At 38.8% G+C, this 21,025-nt stretch overlaps 2 protein-coding genes across 4 annotated transcripts in view; one reads left to right on the top strand and one right to left on the bottom strand.

Moving 5' to 3' along the window:
- Positions 1-1,117, top strand: part of VRK2 (VRK serine/threonine kinase 2) — a 35,421-nt gene extending 34,304 nt beyond the window's left edge. For 2 of the 3 annotated variants that reach the window (XM_018077571.3, XM_018077570.3), the window contains exon 15: positions 519-632. Coding sequence is in view for 1 of the 3 variants with exons in the window: in XM_018077569.3 (XP_017933058.1) it covers positions 519-758 (240 nt within the window). In the remaining 2 variants the exon portion in view is untranslated. Of the gene's footprint in view, positions 1-518 lie in introns of all 3 variants that reach the window. The other variant, XM_018077569.3, reaches the window with a different exon arrangement.
- Positions 214-20,591, bottom strand: FANCL (FA complementation group L). The gene is made up of 14 exons (XM_029961641.1): positions 20,574-20,591; positions 18,728-18,786; positions 17,740-17,800; positions 17,112-17,168; positions 15,465-15,562; positions 11,724-11,820; positions 9,041-9,109; positions 3,517-3,667; positions 2,866-2,949; positions 2,722-2,767; positions 2,551-2,632; positions 1,694-1,810; positions 1,340-1,411; positions 214-854 (listed from the first exon to the last, which is right to left on the bottom strand). Exons 1-14 carry the CDS (start codon positions 20,589-20,591, stop codon positions 819-821), a joined length of 1,047 nt encoding a protein of 348 aa, XP_029817501.1. The 3' UTR covers positions 214-818.
- Positions 20,592-21,025: the final 434 nt, after the last annotated feature.

The following is a 21,025-nucleotide window of genomic DNA, read 5'->3' as shown; positions in this document are numbered from 1 at the left end:
AAGTGAGCAGTGCAAGGGTGGAGTTTGGCTAAGGATGGCATTGCTGCTGGAGAGCCCAAAACCAACAGCCACCACCCTGGCCAGGGAGGACAAGCCCTGTCAGCAGGTCTGTGCTCTCTGTGATAGGTCAGGAGAAGTTCAGCTTCACTGTGAAATGCAAAACTTACACAAATCAAAACAGCAAATCCAACTTCAGAGCCATGTCTCAGGTTCCCAGGGTAAACCTTTATTAGCCCAAAACCAAGGAAGATTGAATATATTAAAGTTTTTTGGAAACGAGTTAAAGAGGGAATAAAATTTCAGCTCTGGACCTCAGTAGTAAATAGACTATGTATCTTTACCCATACCTTATGTTACACACTTACTATAAAATACCCATACATCACAAATTCCAGAGGTAAGGCTCTCTAAGAACTGTATTGCTTTCTCTGGGATAACTTAAATACCCCGGAGTTTTTTCTGATTCACACCTCGCTTAATGTTAACAACTTCATTACTACTCTTCTTTTCCTCTGCAGAAAGACAGTGCAAGAGATGTGTCACCCTTTGACCCCTACAGGATACTCTCAGAGTCCCGAAAGAAATACGATCACCTGCTCAGTGCAGTGCGTGCAGTGCCATCCCAGGCTGGCCCTGACACCGCTCGCCCTTCCATGGCTGTTGTGTTCAGGTTGGCCTTCACTGACCAAACGTACCCCTACACTGCAGCTGTGCTGGTGCTCCTGCTGCTCATTGTACTGTCCTTGTATCTGCTGTGATGTTGCTGCTTTGGTGTCTCCAGTGTAAGTGCAGTGGGGTTCCCACCACGCAGTTTTTCCTCAGAGTTTCTTCGTTGAAGATTTCAGCGTCAGGGGCTTGAAAAAGAAGTTTTAAATAATGCAGTCAGTACATACCTTGTGCAGGCACGTTCTCTTAAACCTTCCAGATCTGCACTAGTAGTTATGGATGCACTGAACTATTTGTGCTGCTTTCTGTTGCAAATGTTGGGATTCTTTTCAGTGTGTTTTTTTTAAACTGGACCTTTGTTACAGCAACAGTAAAAATGTCATAAAAGTACAACCGAGTGTGATCTTTAATCACTCTGGCACTAGTGTGTTGTGACTGGTGTGGGGCTGCCTTTATACCGTGTGAGAAAACCTTTTGTTAAACACTGATGCATTAAATGCATGGGAATTTAGTTTACTCCAATGTGTAAAGAGAAGACAGAATTTGTGGCTACTATTTTAAAAAAGAGAATGGAAGGTTAACTTTGATGAAAGGTTAACTTTGCTACTGGCTTTGCCTTTTCCTGAGCTCCCACACACCCTTTAGTTCACTCCTATTCCTTGGATTTCCTTACCTTATTGCAGTAGGGACATTCGCCAAAGATGACATTAAAACTCTGCCTGCTGGTAGGAAGGCCTTGTAGCCACTGCAACACAAGGAAGGGGGTTAAAATGCACATTGGTTTCACATCAGATTTAAGAACCATCTATTTATTACCAGGGTTCAGCTGATGAACATCTGACACAGTGCACTGAAAGTCAGAGGGGGCAGAGCCTATGTAGGAACTGGGGGTGAGAGGGCAAGTGGAAGCACAGTGACTGTGGTAACGCCCCTGATGGGATTTTGCTTCACCTGGAATTGAAGTGGGCAATGGTTGTTTTCTAAACCCTGCCAGTTCCTGAGCAGTTGGTGCCATTAACTGCTTTACCTCATAGAGACAAGCCTGGTGGAAGGGCTGTCCACAGCGGGGCTCGTCGCACACTTGGTCGGGAGCGGCGCCGTCCAGGCGATAGGCATAGCAGATCCCACAGTCCTTGGCAAAGTCCTGCAACACAGCAGGGTTTGTCACAGAGCAGCTGGAAGGGACCAGGGGCTGCTAACACAGCAAACAGGCTCATCTCTGTTCTTGCTTTTGCCTTCTCTGTTAGCTAGAACCACTGTTCTTGCCTTCAGTATAGAAATGGTTGTGCCACAATGACAGAGTAACACTGGTTCCCAGATGCACAAGACAAGCTTTTTCATACCTTGGACCCATTTTTTTTATCAACCACGATGATTTGTCATTGCATTTCACCATTAGACACAAGCCCTCAGTCAGATCTTAATTTAGAAGTTTCACAAGTGAAAGCCAAGCTCGTAATCCAGCGTTAAAGCATTGTCAAAAATTAATTCCCAGTTTTGTTTGAAATGCACCAGTATTTGGATGGCCTCTTGTCCCCTCTAGGCAGCTCTACCTAATTAGAACCAAAGTCATCAACATCCATAACAGAATGTTTGGATTGTCCACATCTCATTAGCTACTCTGGAACTTCCTCTTTCCCTTTTAACAGTGGAGCCTCTTATTAATGGCCTCTGTGCCAGGAAGGCCACAGGGAAGTGTGCACCTCTAATCAAAGGTTAACAAGCTCTGACAACTGTTGCTTGAAGTTCAGAAGTCCTTGTGACAATATATTAATCCAATTACCCCTCTTCTAAGTCCCTTATTTTTCCTGGCTGTTACAGAGTGACCATTTAAATGTCCCTTATTCAGAAATAACAACTGATCATTAAAGAAAAGCAACTCACGCTTTTTTCCAACACCTCCCGAGATGGAAACTCAATTTCTAGGAGGTCTTTCAAGTTTTGTAACAAACTGATTTCTGGATCCCTGTGGGTGGGAGAGAGGGAGAAAAAATTCCACACCAGGAATGGCAAACACCATTTCAGCTCCAAGCCTGTTTCACTACAGACACTCACCACAAGTGCATGTTGTTGTTGAGCTTAGTCCTCAGAGGGGCCACTGCTGCAAACCAGGGACAGAACAATCACATCACCCCACTGAACATCCCACATTTCAGGCAGGGCTTGGACTGACGAAACAAGTGGGGTCTGCTGCCTTACCATGATCTGCTCCGAGGAAATAACACTCTGGAAGCATGTTTGGATGGCGAGGATCTACCTCCACGTTCACAGAGACGTTGTTCCCTGCAATGAGAAAGCAGGGAAGGCCATGGGGAAGCTTTGCAGTCAAATATTAGAAAATGGAAACATTTTTAAGGGCTGTTTAAAATTGGTTAAATCAGCTTGGGTTTCACTATGACAAATAATAAAAAAGTTGGGAGGTATCCAAATGAATTGTACAAAACATCAGTATATATGAAATATTTGCATTTCAATGGACTGTAATTCAAAATAGCAACTGATTAAAAAAACCTGCCAGGCTTGCATTTCTTTTAGACTAGTCTTAACATTTCTGAATAAGCAGACTCAAGCTAGATGACTAAACCCATTGGAAATCATAGCAGCACTTTAAAGGTAGCAGAGATATAACTTATTAATTCATCATTATCTTTTACAGCCAAAAAGAGAAGCCTAAGGACACTATTAAGCAGTGACAGTCAGTCCCCTGCCCAGCACACCTGGGCTGAGCCAGCAACGCCGGGTTTTCAAACAGCAAAGTGCAAAGTGAATCTTTTTAATACACAAAATAAGAGTTGTGTCTTTGGGTTTTTACCTCTCCAATCCACTGTATCCCTCCCAACCTTTTCCTACCTATTGCAATCCTCCTGGCCGTGGCACTCCGGGTGGGATTCTCTGGCTCAAGCACCCACGTCTTCCCATCGACTTCATCCAGCGCATCCCAGAATTCTTTCAGTGACTCCAGTGCTGCCAGGAACTGGTTGTAAATGTCTAGTAAGGAGTTCTAAGAAAAGGAAACAAATTTCCTATGGTTTCCATCTGTGGCCAGAGAGAATATTTAAAAACCAAACTGTAGGTTGTTGAAGGAGTGTTCAAATTCACGTGTGTGTCCCAGTGTATCCTGGTAGCAGAAAACATGGAAGCTCACTGGGGTTTTAGCTGAAACAACACAGGGAAAGCTGTACCCTGAGCACAAACACTTCACTCCTGGTAGTTCTAACATGTGCTATACATACGTCATGCCTGGATTTGATAGTGGTTTATACTCCTTTTTTAAAAAGCTGGGAGGAGCTATTAATTTACATTGTAACTTTAAAAAAGCAACTCTAAAATTACAGTAAAATCATCCTTTATCCTCATTATCATTTCTGTATTATTATTAACTTCGACATTCTGATATTTAGTCTCTACTTGAGCTGAGCACCACAACAGTGTTTCCCAACAGAACTACAAAGACATACCCACAGAACCAAAGGAGCTTGTTTATTTTTTTTAAAAATATCACTTACCATCATCATAATTATCTCAAAATCAAGCAGTATAAAAAACCAGGTGCTTAACATCAGATTTCAAACCATGTAAATAAGGCAAGAGGAGGAGAAACTATCTAATAATCAGAGGATTACACTTGGGGGATTTCAATATTTGAGAGTGGATTACATGGAATCAGAAAAATCTTTCATTAGACAGGACAATATACAGGACAATGCAAAAGAAACCCTTTAAATTATAAAAAAGAAGTAACTATTTCTACAAGGAAAGGCTTCTGCAAGGGGAGAAAAGACTTGGTGGTCAAGTGAAGCCCTTTGCAGGTGCCCAGAGAGAGCCAGATTTCAGATATCTTGGGGTCCAAAAGAAAAAGCAAATTAAATGTTCTGTTCTCAGAGGGGTATTTTTCTATAAATAAAACAAAATATAGAGGGAATGGTTTCCTTTAATCTGCAGTGATTTTGTTCTTTCTTTCTCACCTGGACAAAGAGAAGCAAATTATCTGAGCGTTCTGAGATGAAGAAATAGGCTTTTTCTCTGTAATAACTTTTTATATTTGGTGATACATATTTTAGAAAGAAATGGCACAGCTTAGAAATAAAATGCTACATTTTTTCCTGCTGTTATTAAATTATATTAGAGTAGGAAAGCACCTAAGCAGAAAAGTGTGAACACTGCCAATCTCCAAATGTAACGCTTATTATCTTTAAAAGCATTTTGTTACTTTTATAATACCTGAAGTGATATAATAGTGTCAGTCACTTAACCACATCTTAGAGTATGGTATCTTCATCTTAAGTACTATTATTTCCAGTATTTTAATAATTTTCACACAGTCCTGAAATGTGATCTTTTGTGCTCTGATGACACTTAAATTAATAGCATAATTTTCTGGTACTTGCAACAGTTGCTTTCCATTTTGATTTTTTACATTTTTCTATATCACATACAGATAAATCCTCTAATAATCATTTTTATCTTTATCTTCTGGGAATTCAAAGGGTTTCACTAGAAAAAAGAAACATCAAGGGATTATAACCCACAGATAAGTTTTAAAATCCAATTAATTTTAATACTAATTGTAATTTTTCAATGATGTTCCTTAAAAAGGTAGTTAAATCTTTTTTTTTTATACACTGTTCATTTGATCTTATTTGCATGCTTCATTGATGTTGCCAGCTGTCTCCTGCTATAGACATAAATGCATCTATAGCTATTTGAATATATCACCTGCTTGTCATGCAAGCCATGAAAACCCCAACATTCCTTTTTATTTGATTAACAACTAATTTTTGGTCATTGCCCAACACTTTTAGAAGAGCCTGACTGTGCTTTCCTTTGGTCTCAGCTACACCAAGATGGTTGTTAATAATGTCAAGCAGCACCAACTCTTTGTTCCGTGGTCCCTTTTGTACAAATGTGTTGGAATTCGTGTGAAATATGTCAAAATTCTTTGGAAAATAAGGCAGTGATAAAGCAGACTATCAATGCTGCTCACCCTGACCCAACAAGCACTTACAGAACCAAACTGGTTCCTTCCTAAACATTGATTTTAATGGTTCCTCAGCCAACTGTGAGCCCAAAGTTACCTCTGTGTTATGACTCCCTTTCAACCACTGGTACGGGATGGAGCACTCAGTTTGTCCAGGGAAATATTAAATCAAATATTAAATCAAATATTAGTTAAAAAGTTCTAATTAAGGTAAATACAGCACAATTGATTACAAACTATTTTTCTTAAAAAGATAAAAATGTGATCTTTTAGATAAAATTCTTCCTAGCGTGCAATTTGCTTATCCAAAATTAAAACAACTGCAAAAGCCCCCTAATGGAAAAGGGTAAATAGCCTAAACTAAAGGTGCTGACACCTACTTGCCCTTCAAGAATTCACAAATAAAATACAATTTAACAAAGCCAACAGTTGTTGGCTGGGAAAGGGATCACCTGTATCACCTAAAAAATCTGTGATTCTTAAGATTTGTTAGGAGACTGTTTCCCACGAACAGTAGTTTAACAATCTCCCCCCTCCTTAACACAAATCAAACCCAGAGACAGCACTGAAATCTTTATAAAGTGTCTTGTCAGCCATCTCCTATTTACAGCTGGTGTCTGTGAAGCTCCTTTGCCAAGAAAAAGCAAAATTATGAAGTGTTTTATTGTGTTTTCATCAAAATAACCAAAGAATAATCTCCTACATACACTACACCTCCTGAACCTTGTCTCACTGTTTCCTTGCCTGCTGCTGCACGACCTCATTAGTCATTAATTCCCACTCTCCTGACCTTCATGTAGCCACCCAGGTGGGCAGTGGGCAGCACAGGAAGCCCCCCCTGCCGCGAGGGCAGCGGGACAGACACCCTGAGCCTGCGGCACCACCCGTACGGCGGGGGCTAAAATTGGAGCCAGCACATCCATGTGGTTCTCCAGGAAAAGGAGAGAACAGAAATAAGTAGATGTTCTTGCACTTGTCATTGAGAAGCACTCTGCATTTATTTGGCACTTAGAGCAGGAGCAGCAGCAGCAGCATTGCCCTTGGTGCTGATTTCTTACCACTCTAAAACGTCTCCTCCGAGCCAGAATCCACTGGCTGTTGCTGCTCATGCTGTGAGACACCTGCACTGGCTACTGGGCTTGTCATGACGCACAAAACCCCACCATCTTCAGCTTGACATTGTGCAAGTTATAATTATTCATCCAAATGAATATGTCAGAGCAGCAGCAGCAGACCTCTCATCAGCGCAAAAGAAAAATACATCAAAACATTATCAACCCAGCAGGAAGACAGGGACCATAAGGAAAATTACCCATTTTTAATATGGATGCCATAAAGCCATGTCTATTATTATACAGAAGGGGAAAAAAAAAAAAAAGAAAAGAAAAAAACCCAACCACCCAACAACCCCTCAAGTTTAAAGTCCATGAGCCTGAAATAGGCAGCAGCACACGCAGGGGGTGGAAAGAAAAATCAATTACCTGAAATCTATTTATATTTTCTCTCATAGGAGTTTATATTCTAATGGTGCAGTTGCCTCGTTTTAGTTAAGCCTTGTCAGTTTATACATTAAAGAAGACCAATAAATAGTAAAATGTAAGACCTATGGGTGCCAAAACATCCCGTTATTTTATTAGAGAACAGGGATCGCGTGTTCTTTTTCCCTTTTAGGAATCAAAATTTCCAGCCACTTGAGTACCAGCTGAATTCTGCTGCCAGGGGTGTTTCAGCATTATCTAAGCTTAACCCATATTTTAGCCCGGTGTGAAGGCTGCTCACTGCAATGATTTCCACACATTTGGAAAATAAACACAATTTCCACAATTACCACAGCCATTTGTTGGGTTCATGTCACCCACGCAGACAAGGTCAGTGTTCCAAAGCTCCTGGACAGCTCAAGCCCTTCTGTCAGCACAGAACACGGGCTGCTGGGATTTGGTGCAGGATTAGAGCAGCTCTCTGCAGCTGGAATTACTGTCTCGTGATTTCAAAACAGGCTCTTCAGTTACACACAAACATCTATTGTTCGTGTTTTCAAACAGCCCCCAGGTAATTCTAACTGTAAAAAGAGTTTAAGCATCAGAATGTTGTATTTTTAACATTGGATTTTCCTTGGTTGTAGTGCCAATATTAATATATCCAGCCCCGTTTTTAACTTGTCAAAGGCTGCTCCATGTCATGTTCTTCAAGAACATTTTATTAAATTACAAGTCCTGCCAGTAGCTTTAAAATTACTAACAGTAAACATGGAGAAGCAGTGACTGTCAGGGATATTTGAAGTGTTGTTAATTTGAGGCAACATAAATTGCAAGGCTGTAAAATTAATAAAATACTGTTAAAACTATGTATAAAGTTTGAGGTTAGAAACAGCACTTGAAACCCTGCCCATAGTTTATGGACTCCAGTAGAATTTAAGGGAAAACCAACATCTACTTAAACTGTTCCAAACCACCCCAGAGAACCAAAACCTAAATTTGCACGTGAAACTAAATATATTTTCATTTGCAATGCTTGATTCTTGCAGTTATTTGCTCAAGCTCACAATATTAGAGGGGGACACACAGAGCCTTGAGCTTTGCAGTCAAAATTATATGCCCAGCTTAAACCCCTCCTGCTGCAACCTTCCAGCCAGGAAATTTAGTACCAAGACAGGCTTTATTGCTGGGGAGAAATCCTTGTGAGAGTTGGAATTAGCAGATGCAATCATTTATGTAAAATCTATTTTCCTGAATTAAGTGAAATTAAACATCAACTATTTTCTAGATGTAATTCAAATTAACTTACATCTAAGTGGTCACATAAAATTCATTTAATAAAGTACACATGATTTATTCAGGAAAAAAGGTACATGAAATAATGTGAGAGACTAAAAAATGACAATGGCTTGTGGTTCTTTATAGTAACAATACCAGTCAAAATAAGAAATCAGAATTCCACTAAATACTTCCCTGTTTTGATTATAACTGGATTATAAGTTTTATTATGTTATGAAAACTCTATAGGATAACCAAGTGGGGGACTGCCTTTTTTTAATGTCTGTCAACTTTAGAGGGTGCTTCTTTCCTAAAAGACAATAGTTTTTCATGCATTTCACTTCATTTTCCCTTTCCCAATGTAATTCCTAAAGAAATTTCAGCCCTATGAACAGCTTAAAAAAACCCAGCCAGTGTGAGTGCAAAGATACAACATGCAAAGTGTATCTCCATGGCAAGGAAGAGATTTCAGATGCTATGATCAGGAATGCAGAGTTCAGTGTTCTTACATTTTCCTGGGCATGCAGAGAAATAAAATGCACACAGGGAGAAAAGCTGGAGTTAAAAAATAAAGTCCAACCCCTCTTCACCACCTCCCCACTGCACATGTTAGCAAAGAAAAGCTGCCCAGTCCAGCAGGTACCTGTGGCATCCAGGAAATGGCAAACTGAACAGGAAAATCCACGAGGCAATCTGGTGGTTCTGTGGGATACTGAGGGAGGGAAAGAAAATACAGTTTTTCGTTTCTTTTTTTTTTTTCCTTAGTGATTTAAAGTCAGACTGATACTCAGCTGCCAAATTTGATAACAAAATACAAGCACTTCAAGCATCTTGAGGACCTGGCTTTGAGAGGAAACAGTATGTAAAGCATTTTCAGAAATAGTTAAGAATGTTAATTATCATTTAAAGAAGAACTCTACATGTAAATGCTTTTAGTAAAGACAAGAGAATCACAGTTTTTTGTGTTCAGTGGTCACAAGGACATATTCAAAAAACCTTAAGGCAAAAAACATCAATTTTTTTTATTTTAATTTCTCCTCAATTACCTGTGCTGGGATAGGAAAATATAGAAACCTAAAAAACCCTTTCACGAATCAACAACTACTTTCCATTTAAACTAAACTATTTGCTCTGATTGGCAAAATTTTATTTTTTGAAACTGAAAGTAATCTGAGTAAGCACAAAACCATTTAAAAAGAGTTAAGTGAACATACACCCGAAATCAAAACAAGCCCTCAGTCCAAATTAAAATATATCTGAGAAAAAAAAAGCTGTATTAAAAAACCTTAAGTTATAAAAGGTTTGATAACTCCAATCAGAGCATATCAATGACATCTTAGGTTATTAGTTACAATCAAATGTGTATGTCAGAAATCATGCTATTATTCTTTAGAACAATTTAAGCTATTAATAAACAAAATACTTATACTGGATTTCTAAGCATGCAACTAACTTCACCTAGAGAAAGCATTTTCAGAACCCTTGCCAAATCATTCAGATAATTACCAAAGTGTCTTAATTACTACATGGCATGCAAATCCTTGCAGTGGCCTGTTTGAATCCTTGGGGTCTGAAAGGCTCCCACACTAACCTTAATCAAAGAAAGAGCATAACAAAAATACCCACACTTTCATTAAAGCAGGTTATCAAAAGAAATTCCTTAAAATAAATACTTCAGCCAAGTCTTTTCAAATGTAGTAGATAGGTGCATGAAGGAAAAATCAAACCCCCAGGTCACCAAACCCACATTTCACATACAAATTTTGTCTGGCAAGTTTAAATGCCAGACCTGGTTTAAAAAGGACAAGCGATCGATCCCTCATCACAACAAACACTTGGAAACAAAACAAAAATAAGAAAAGAGAAAAGAGATGGATGATTACTTGTTTAAACAGACAAGTCAGATAATCTGGTCCTTTTATTACATATATCCTTTCTTCTGCTAGGAGGAGTAGCCAGATATTTTACAACAATAAAGAAAACACCAGTTTTTACAAGGACATAAAATGGGAATCTCCATTCTCCCTGAGGACAGGGATAAGTTGAAGAGAACCAAGATAAGTGTCACAGTGTTTGACCATGGCTTGGTAAAAAGGAGCATTGCACTGTAATTTTTTCTGCACTTTTTTACTTCCAAATAGTTAAAACACTTTACTTCTGTTGTCACGAGAGCAGGTAAACCTTTGAGGCAACAGGCTGCACCTAATTTCTAGTGTCACATTCAGTGTGGGAGAGCAGCTCCCCTATAAACAACACAGGCTGGTGACTCTTCTTGAACACTAAATAGACCATAATTGTACTTCCTGATGGATTTTTTTCCATAAATGCATTTAATAATGGACTGACTAGCAAATTAATTATGCATTCATTACCCTGTGCATGTAGGATAATTCTACTCTTTTTAAAAATCCACTTGAGCAACCTTTGATTCCCAAACAGTTCTTTTTCCATAGGCTCCTTTTCCCCCTCGAAGGTAAAATTAGCTCATCTTATGTAAGAGTAAAGAACTCATGGTATTTAAAGAAATATGGGATGCTTGTGAAAGTGAAATCTAATCCTACAATGGGCACTCCTCATGCCTCCAAGATTATTACTCCAGAGGATGTACCAAGGATAGTCCCAAACAACAACATTCAGACACTTTTGGATCCACTTTTTCCCCTGGACTGATTTTCTGGAGACAGACAACAGCTCTTGCCATGCAATTGTCACCACACAGCCTGGACAGTCACAGCCTCAGATGAGAGATTTATGCCTTGAAATGAGACATTCTATGAAGAAACGTTGCAATTCGAGTTCAGTGCAAAGTACCAGGAAGAATTAAGATCTTTTTGTCCCTGCAGACACCATGGATTTGATTTGCAAGTGCTGTCAAAATTAGGCAATTATTTAGACTAAAAAGAAATCATTTTTCTGACTGAATTCTGCAGTCAGTTTTTCATAAATCTTTACATCTAGAGCTTTAAAAGTAGGACTTGTTAATGAACAACCCAACATCCTCTAATTCATGTGCTGTGCACGGTCTCTGGGTGGAGTGATAATGAAGGAAAGTCTCCCAGATGGCTTTGTCTGTAATCCAGCAAAATGATTGCAATATCATAAAGTGTTTTTCATGGGATGCACAGTTGCATCTTGCAGACAACCATAATGCAACATTAATTTTAAATATAGTTAAAGTCTGAAAACTCCCTATAAAAAAATTTCTCAACTATTACTTTGCAGAACAGACACACTAACAAACAAACCAACTCTCTAAAACAGTTAAGAATTAAGAAAACCCATTTATTTCAAGGAAGCCTGAAGGTGCTTCTCCCACATAAATTTACCTTTGCATTTAACTTGAGAGTGATGAGATGCTGTCGACCACAAGAGTCTTCAGCTTTTAACTTGACTGTGGTAAGCCCAGTGTCCACATATGCAACTCTGGAAGAGAAAGGAAACTCTTGGAGCCTGGGAAGAAGTGAAGCTTGAGAGGTGTGCAGTGATTAGTGTGTTACAAATATTAATCAGAGAAGTCCTCCATGCCAGGCAGTTGAGCTGCTGCAGATTTACTGCTGTTAATGCACCAGGCTGGTGCTTAATGCAGCCATATATCTGGGGGTTATTTACAGGCAGTGTCAGGCTCACGCTGTGGTCAGTGAGCACCGCGTCGCAGTTTTCCATCACTGGAACCTTTGACACACACAGCATGTTCCTGTCAGCCTCTACTTATGTACACATTAAACTTCCTGTCAACTCTTTGATCCATTTCTGCACTTTCTTACTCCAGGAGACTTTTATGCTCTTGATTTGCTTTGCTCCTCCACGGAGCTCTCTTTTATTATCAATACTGTTACTGGGGGAAATTCAGTGGGTATCGGTTCATATTCTGAAATTGATTTTCCGCAGGAAATAAGAGCCCAAACAGGTACAAAATGAGTTATTTATGATGATTTGCCTTCGTTTCATGACAGCTTTACACTGTATTCATGTACCCTAGCAAGCAGCAAGTAGATACTAAATGTAAATAAGTTTTAAAACTTCTGCCATAATCACTGAGTCTTTGGTTAGGATGGCACTGATCTGTGCTTCCCACCACAATGAAGATGGATACAACTGTAAAATACATTGTTCTCTAGAAATGGATTCTGCTGAGTAGCTTCAGCAACTGCCAGAAAGGTTCAAACTTCTCCATATACTTAGCAGTAAACTGGACATGTGGGTATTCTGGCATTTTTACTATGTCATTCTTGTGTAAAGATAAAAAGCAGTGCAAGATAATTGCCCAACTTATCACCCAGACTGATGGAGAGGCCTATCAGAGTTCAAAGAGAGCATTTCTTGCTGGCCTAAGTTACATTTATTTTTTTAAACCATTACACATTACAGACCAGTCACACAATTCTCTCCAGTGAAACTGGAAAGGAGTTGTAGAAGCTTGTACAAAAAAAAGGAGATGTACATCAAAGGGTGGGCACAGCCTTAGAAGGAAGTGAAAAGAAAATACCTCAGAATGAGGGAACCAAAAAATCCAGATGGAAAAAGCAATAGTAGTAGTAAGAGAGGAAGGAGAGATATTATTTCATGTTTAATCCTGATTAATGTAATATTAAAGAGTCCTACAGATTTCTGTATTTGTGTTGAAAGAAAGACATATCTCAACAGAAGTGTAGCTCAATTGTAGTTAAACTTGATATTGGAACATTCTTCCTCCAACTGGGAAAAAAAAAAAATCATTACTCCCACTTTGCTCCAACTTTACCTCAAAATTGAATCACAGAGGTTTAGAAAGACAAGAAACTACCTTGCATCTGCTGTTGCCTGGGGTGGGGAATTCCTGAAGCATCAGTTAAGGCACAGCTTGGATACTGTGGTGGAACACACAGCAGTGCCCAGAACAAAGCCCAGCTGGTGCCTGCAGCATGGGGAGGCTCCACCCCGAAGGAAAACAGAAACATTAAGGGGATGCTGTCAAAGTGTTTGGGATTTTAAATTATCTCTTCTGCCATTCATCTTGTTTGGCTCACTCCATTCTTTTTGTATAAGAAAAGTATAGGTTATTTTAGTTTAAAATCAAACATTTTGTAGTTTCTTATTCTGCATCAGGTGGGAGGGAACCAGATTAAAAATTGGTTTTATTTCTTAGCCAGCAATGGACATACATATCCTAATATTTCTGAAATCCTTAAGGGTTCAGTACATTCATAATTAGTTTAGCAACCTGACAACCTCTAGAATAAATATATATACTAGTGTGCACACATATATATTTTAAAATATATTAAAATACAGTGAGAATATGTTCACTCATATTTGTAAAGAATCTTCAAATTCAGTTTTATTGACAGCAGACAAACTTTAAAAAAAAAAAAGCAAGCATTTGGAGAAGGTGCTCAGAGCACTAATAATGGCTGCCTGGTTAATTATTTATAGAGGGATGCATCCAAGTTCTGTCCATTTTCCAATTTTTAACTTATTTATAGATTTAAAATTCCAGTTCCATAGGACTGGAGAAAGTTGGACAATGCTGTAAAAGTCCTATAAACTTCTTCCCATGATTGTATAAACACAGAAGGAGTTGTTTACATAGGTGACATTTCAGTTATACAAACTTTTGTTCCTCTGTAGGATCCATCATGTCATCATTTGATATCAGTGAAATTCGAGTTGAGTATGGCACAACCACATATTAACAATGGAAATCACTGAAAGAAACTTCAGCTGATTTAACGAGGATGTTTTAACTCTTTAAATGAAAGTAGGCCTTCAAAGCAAACTCCTACTTCATGTTAATCATATGTTATTTGTGATTAACACGTTTATCATGTTATTTATATGCAAATCAAGTGGGAAAACTCAAAACTGTTCTCACACCTAAGGCTTCTTGATTTCATTTAGCAAAATATACACCTGTTACAGGTAAATTACCACACAGGACTAAGGGGAAAGCAGATTTGCCTCACGGAAAAGCACAAACACAGGCTTTTATTTAACTTTTATTTTACTGAAACAATAAAGTAGCTTCTCATTCAAAGCTCTGCAACATCTTAGAAAATCTTCAATTTTAACCCCTTGAAGGAAGGCCCTGCGAGATTAACTGCATGTTATTAAAGACAGGATTCAAACATGGGGGTTTAATTCTTCCCCACACAGAGACAACTCCCTTCTTCAACCCCACCCAGGTCTCCTGGAGGTGCCAGGGGGAAGGACAGAACTCTGTCCAGTCCAGGCTCTCTGCTGGAGGAGCAAAGGGCTCAGGATCAGAGAACTCGCCAGTGCTGGCAGATGTGAGGGCAGTTAAAGGCTTTCAAGTCCATAAAACAAGATTCTCTGGAGATCTTTGAAAAATCTCCACATGGCCCTTGAATACTTGATCACAATGTGTGTTCCTTCACATTCCTAGAGAAGGTTTGAGGAGAAAAACCTTGTTTTTCTCTGTAGGAGGGTGAATTAAATTTGCTCTATGAGCTCATCTGAGAGTATATGTTACTGGAATACTCTTATGAAGTTCTGGATTTACAGCTTTCCAAATTCTCCCCTCCACTCACATATTTTTTTTGGTAGATTTACCTTTCTGTGGGTTAAATATATCATATTTTTGCCTAAGGAGATCGTTTTGCTATGCAGAGCAAAATAGAACTGTTCTTTAAAAATAACTGTTCTAGTTCTAAAAAATGTATGAACTGATTTTATGAAAGCACAAAGGTACATGATGATCAACCATTGCCTGTGGGAAGAGTAAAAAAAAAGCCTTACAAAGAAAGGAAAAGAAGGGAAAAAAAGAGAACTACAAACACTAACAGTAAATATATTTACTATATCAATAGTTTATAGGTCAAGAAGAATTGATTTCTTAGTAGTAGCATCTCACCTTTCAGCTCAGTTATTTGAGACAGAAAATACACCTTCAGTTGATACAGGTTTGTTATATTTGTTTTTAATTAAAAACAAATCAAGGGAGTTTTTAAAGCAAAATCAGTTTCTGAAGAGGGTAAATTAACAGAACAAGTACATTTGATATGTTCAACTCACCCAAAAGGAATGGATATGCTAAAGATAACGTTAGTGAAGAAATAAAATAAACATACTTATTCCAGCCCAGCATTTCCAGATCTCTGACAAGACAGGAGTAGTATTCTGGTGGCCGTGGTACGTGCAGGTCTTGTGTGTTCTTTAAAGCAATTTCCTGTTTAAAAGAACATTAAAAACATCATTAAGAGAGATTTCAATATTTTTGCATCTATTTAGCCATGTGATTTTTGCAATTCAATCAAAAATATTAAGCTTATGTAAAATTAACTGTACACTGCATTTGTTTTGTTATAGCCTCCAGCTAAAGCAGACAAAGAGGCTGTTTGGGAAATTACTTCAGATACTGGTAATGAAAACATCTGCAATTTAAAAAAAAACCCCACAGATGTTGACAGCACAGTCTTCAGATGCAAATATCAAATGTGCTTCTTTTTCAGCTAATAAATTTGAAGTCAAGCATCTCAACTGAATGAACATTTCAAAAGAAGGTTCTATTAAGCCCACAGCTGCCTCCTGGGCTCCACAGCCACAAAAGAAGATACATCTATGAAATCCCCCATAATATATATATATATAAACTTTATACAGCAATCAAAAAATAAAATCCATTTCTCAGTTTTAACACCACAGAATCCCAAAGAATAAGTTTTGGTGCAGACAGTCATCTAGCATGTTGCAATGTCTCAAAAAGTTTTTATCAAAAAGGTAATTCCATCTTATAAAATCAAATTATGTTTCACATTTGTGAAAGTTGTGATACTTGTTCTTTGAAAGTGTTCTTAAGTTAAAATTATGCTTACAGGAGAAGTAAATTAATGAAATTTAGAATAAAATTATGAAATTAAAATAAACTGAATTGAAATAAAAATATAATTTATAATAAAACAAGTTCAACAATCATTTCTGTCCAGTTCTCCTACACTATGTTTTTACTCTCTGCACTATCTGAGGATCATCATTTTGAATGAATTATATTTTCACTGCATTCTCATTTTCTGAGTGCTTGTGTACCCAGGCAAATGGATGGGACAACTATTGTGAAATATTCCAAAGTAAACCTCCTCACTCAGTCCTATTCCAAGCAGAGCAGAGCAGCAGCACCAGGAGGGAGTTGTGTTGCTGTTTTGAAGAATACTTCTTGTGTTTTACCCTTAAAGTTAAGCTGGTTGGATGAAGAATTGGTCACCCAGAATGTTTTACTAGCAGACAAGAATTGTCTGTGTAATGTTGTTAACCAAAGATTTTGCTACTCTTCAACCCCAGACTTGAAAATCTTTTGAAAGAATCAAATGCAGCCTCTGAGCTATAAAAAAAGCTCTCTGCATTTATGGGTCGAGTTGTCCCAGGTGAAAGCACCTTCAGCAATCCACTGACTGTATAAGCCTTTGTATGACTACAAGCTTTACCTTCTGGACAATACCAGGAATTCCAAGAAAATCACTGTAAAGAGGATGGCTCTATATTGAGATTCCTTGCTGGGATTTCAATTTTTCTATAAAAATTTCCCAAGAATACAGTCGCTTAAAATCTTAAATGATATTTATACAAATAGTCCATGAACAGCACACATACAAAATCATCTCTTCTTAAAAAAAATCTATCCATAGCCATAAATCTATCAAACAGTAACCTGCAAACCAATGAGAGTGAAACCCAAAGCTCTCAGAACATCCCACCTCCCACAAATATATTTTGTCACCTACCAAAACAGTTCTCAGCTCCACCATAAAACTGACAAGATCTGGGCAGCTGTGGAGCCTCTGGAGGAAACACAGCATTAGTTCATTGTCTTCAACTCATAACTTGTAGTAGTTCAGTCCAACTTTGTAGTATTGTCAAATCAACAAAGAAAAAAAAAACCAACTGTATATCACAAGTTTAAATATTTCAATTACAGAGCAGATCTCCCAGAGCACGGGAAACTTTACTGAAAGAATCTTTACTTGACTGTATACAACACAGGGTGAACCAGGCCTATCAATAATTAACATGAATTCTCTTCTTCGCATTATGAACAACTTGTAAAACAATAAATATATATAAAAAGACAAACTCTTGTTTCTAATTGAGAGATTAAAGAAAAATTCCAGTAAAATGTCAGCAGTCATTTATTAAAAATTGTTCTAGCTCAATCTTGAAAAAAAGAATAAAGTTTGAATAAAAATAAATATTTACTAAATTCTCAGGCACTTGAAAATAAATCTTGGCTACACAATGAAATGAGGGTTCTTTAACACTTTTAGAATAGCTGTATGAGCATAACCTCTTCAGAAATATTATAAATATACACTTAAGAATGTATTTGAAAGAAATGGTTTTGAACTTGTATACCTGCTTTAAAATATGCTGATATCGATGCAGGATCTTCTTCAGACTCCAGCTGCACTCTATCCTGGACAAACAGTAATTTATATAAATTTTAAATTCACAGTACAGGATTTTTAAAAGAGAGCAGAAAACCTGCTGCACACAACAGCACAACAGTTTTCCTCAAAAAAAACCAAAGGAAGTAAACAATACTTCAAAACTGCGTTGAGTTTCTTGTTCACAGTTACTTAAAACTTCCAAATGTCACTATCCCAAAGCCCATTAAAAATTAAGCATTTACCTGCAAAGCCTGTTCTTTGCTGGAGACAACAACATAATTCTTGCAAGCTACTGTGCCGTCATAAAACACACTAATATTTAAAAGTGATAACCTGGAAATGTCAAAGTTACCTATAATGCAGTTTTAATTACCCACCCTCGACTGCAATAAAGCCCTGGAACACCCCATCTGCTCACAGTTCAGAGCGGGCTGGCCCGGGCAGGAGTGTGGAATACAAAGGTAAAGGCTAATCCATGGATATGGATTAGCTCCTTCCACCCCCCTTCCCACACACTGCTGTGATAAACAGTAATAAGAGCAGAGCTTTTAGAGAAAAGTTGGGTAGTGCAAATTAACACACAACCAGGAGAGAGAAAATAAGTACAATTTTGCACTGAATTCTCTGTTTCCCAAACTATGACATATAAACAATCTAAGTGACCGTTTTTTCCCAAATACGTTGCTTCACATGTAAATACAACCAATTAATTGCAACAAGTTTCAAAGTTAATTAACAACAAAATATATTGATATAGGCAATGTTTATTGTCAGCATTTATTAACACTGATGCTGTGCAGTTTTGTTGCAAAGTTAAGTTGAAACCAGTAAGAATTAATTAATAACACTGATATTGGAGGAAAGAATGATTCACGTGCATGTCCATCATTGCTTCTATCAAAATAAACTTTGTTATATCACACTCACAAATTGCTTTTGTAAAACTCTCTCACCTTGCATTTTTCACTTGCAAATCCTCTGGTAACAACACCCTGATGTGGAAATCTCTACCCTTGAAAAGAAACAGTTAATAGGAAGGTCAGCAAAGAAAAACATTAGAGGCTTCTGGGAAGTGTTCCCCATCAGATCAGCTACTAAGCAAGAAACTTTGTCTTATCTGATTTTCAGGAACATTATTCGGAATTTCTTTATTTAGGGATAAAAAGAAGCATGAATGACAGATACAAGTAATGCAGATTTTAATTCTGAAGTTGAAACACTCTTGATGTTTAATTCACAATATTCAGTAAAAACTCTTCAGAACATCACATCTCATAAAGCAAAAATAACACCTTTCAGAAGAAAAATAAACATTATCTAAATCTGGACAAAACCAAAAAACATAATTTAATCTAAGTCATGCTGCACTACATGAAAGTCTGTCTTCAACTCAACTAAAAGACAAAACAGACTCATGTCATAAAAGTACTACAGTAAAAAGAAACTTGGGCACTGATCCACAGCACATTCCAGCGAGGTTTTAGAAACTGTAAACAAGAACAGTCCCAAGCACATGAATGAATTTTTTTTTCCTCTTAGTGCAATCCATAGGGAGCAGCTCCCAAATGCCACCCACTTGTGTTTTCAGTCCCCCTTGAGATCTTCCTTCTACTTTCTTATGGGATGATCAAATTAAAACTGGCACCAAGAAGGTTTGTGAGTAGGCTCAGCTCCTCCCTGAAGCGAAGAGGGCAGATAACTCATGTCAAAACTTTAATTCCAGATGCTGTTCCAGCTCAGCACACTTTGAAGTATGGAGTGCTGGGTCCCCAGCACAAGAAAGGTTTGGACATACTGGAGTAAGTTCATTGAGGAGATATGAAGGTGATTTAGAGCTAAAAACACCTCTGACACCAGCAGAGCCTGAGGGAGCTGGGACTGGTTAGCCTGGAGAAAAGAAGGATCAGGGAAGGATCCTGTCAGTGAGTACAAATACCTAGTGGAGGAGCAATAAAAAAGTTATAGCCAGATCTGAGTGACACACACTGACAGGATGAGAGGTGATGGATATAAACTGAAATACAGGACATTTCACCCAAATGCAATGGAAAAAACCCAGTAACTATGAGAGGAGTCAAAGACTAGAACAGGCCATCCAAGAGGTTGCACAGTCTCTGTGCTTGGAGAATTTCACAACCTGACTGCAAATGGTCTTGAGCTCCAGGTCATCCTGGCAGAGGAACTCCAAAGGTTCCTTTCAGCCTCACTGTTTCTGTGATGCTCATGAGGAAAAAAGCAAGGTCCCTGTTTCAGGGCTGAATAGAGCCCACTCACCAGCAACACCAGTTGCTTCTAAAGGTGATGTTTAGTGTAAGTCTAATTTAAGTATATAACCTCAGACATTACGGTCTTAGCACTCACTAAAAATCACCTCTGAGAACACACAATCACACCTGTATCTTAACCTTGCCATTAATTCCAGGATGAATTATAACACATAGAGCACTTCCAAAGCCGCAGTTGTTAAACTAATGCAAACATAAGCACACCTTTGCACATGTCTAGTGAAACTTGAATAAAAAAATCACCCGAAACCCTTTGGATTTTGACCACAAAACTGCAATTCTGACCACGCGAGTGTGACACAGCCCACATCTTTTGACTTTTACTTATTTTTAGAGGAAGAGAAAAACACACTACTTCTAAATTAAAATACGCCTGTTCAGAGCTGTGTCTGTGTGATATTTCAGCGCTCCAGGGCTGCCGGGTCACCGCACAGTGCCTGCGATGGCAGAGCTGTGCTGAGAGCACCCCTCTGCCCTGCCTCAGGAGCTGTTCTGCTCCCTGCACCGCCTTTACCACATCCTGAGGGACCATGCCGCCGCTTCAGCTGAAGCCTCACAAGCTAAGTGAAAGCAAAACACCCACAGTCAGACGTTTGCGTCAACTTTTACCACAGGCCGCGGGCACATTCAACGTGCCCCAAAAACATCTTCTGGCAGCGCAACAAATCCAGCCCGGGAGGTACCAGGGAGCCATTTTCCGGGTAAACCCAGGAACCTATCTAAGTAAAAATACTGTAATATCAGGGACGGCAGGGAAACGGCATTTCCAGACCCACATTCCCAGCGGCTCGGCAGAGAAGCCGCCAGCCCTTGGCACGGCGGGAAGCGCTGCCCCCTCAGACGCGGCGGGGCGGGAAGCGCCCCCCTCCACCCCGCCTCACACCTGGGCCGCGGTACCTGGGCGGTGACGAAGCCCTCGTAGGCGGTTCCCCGGCGGTTCTGAGGCAGCAGCAGCGGGAATTGCCG

The sequence above is a fragment of the Manacus vitellinus genome, unplaced genomic scaffold, assembly GCF_001715985.3.
Source record: "Manacus vitellinus isolate BGI_N305 unplaced genomic scaffold, ASM171598v3 scaffold_38_pilon, whole genome shotgun sequence".
NCBI classification, from domain to species: domain Eukaryota; kingdom Metazoa; phylum Chordata; class Aves; order Passeriformes; family Pipridae; genus Manacus; species Manacus vitellinus.
Note: the sequence above shows the minus strand (reverse complement) of the source record. Positions and strands in the feature narration are given on the sequence as shown.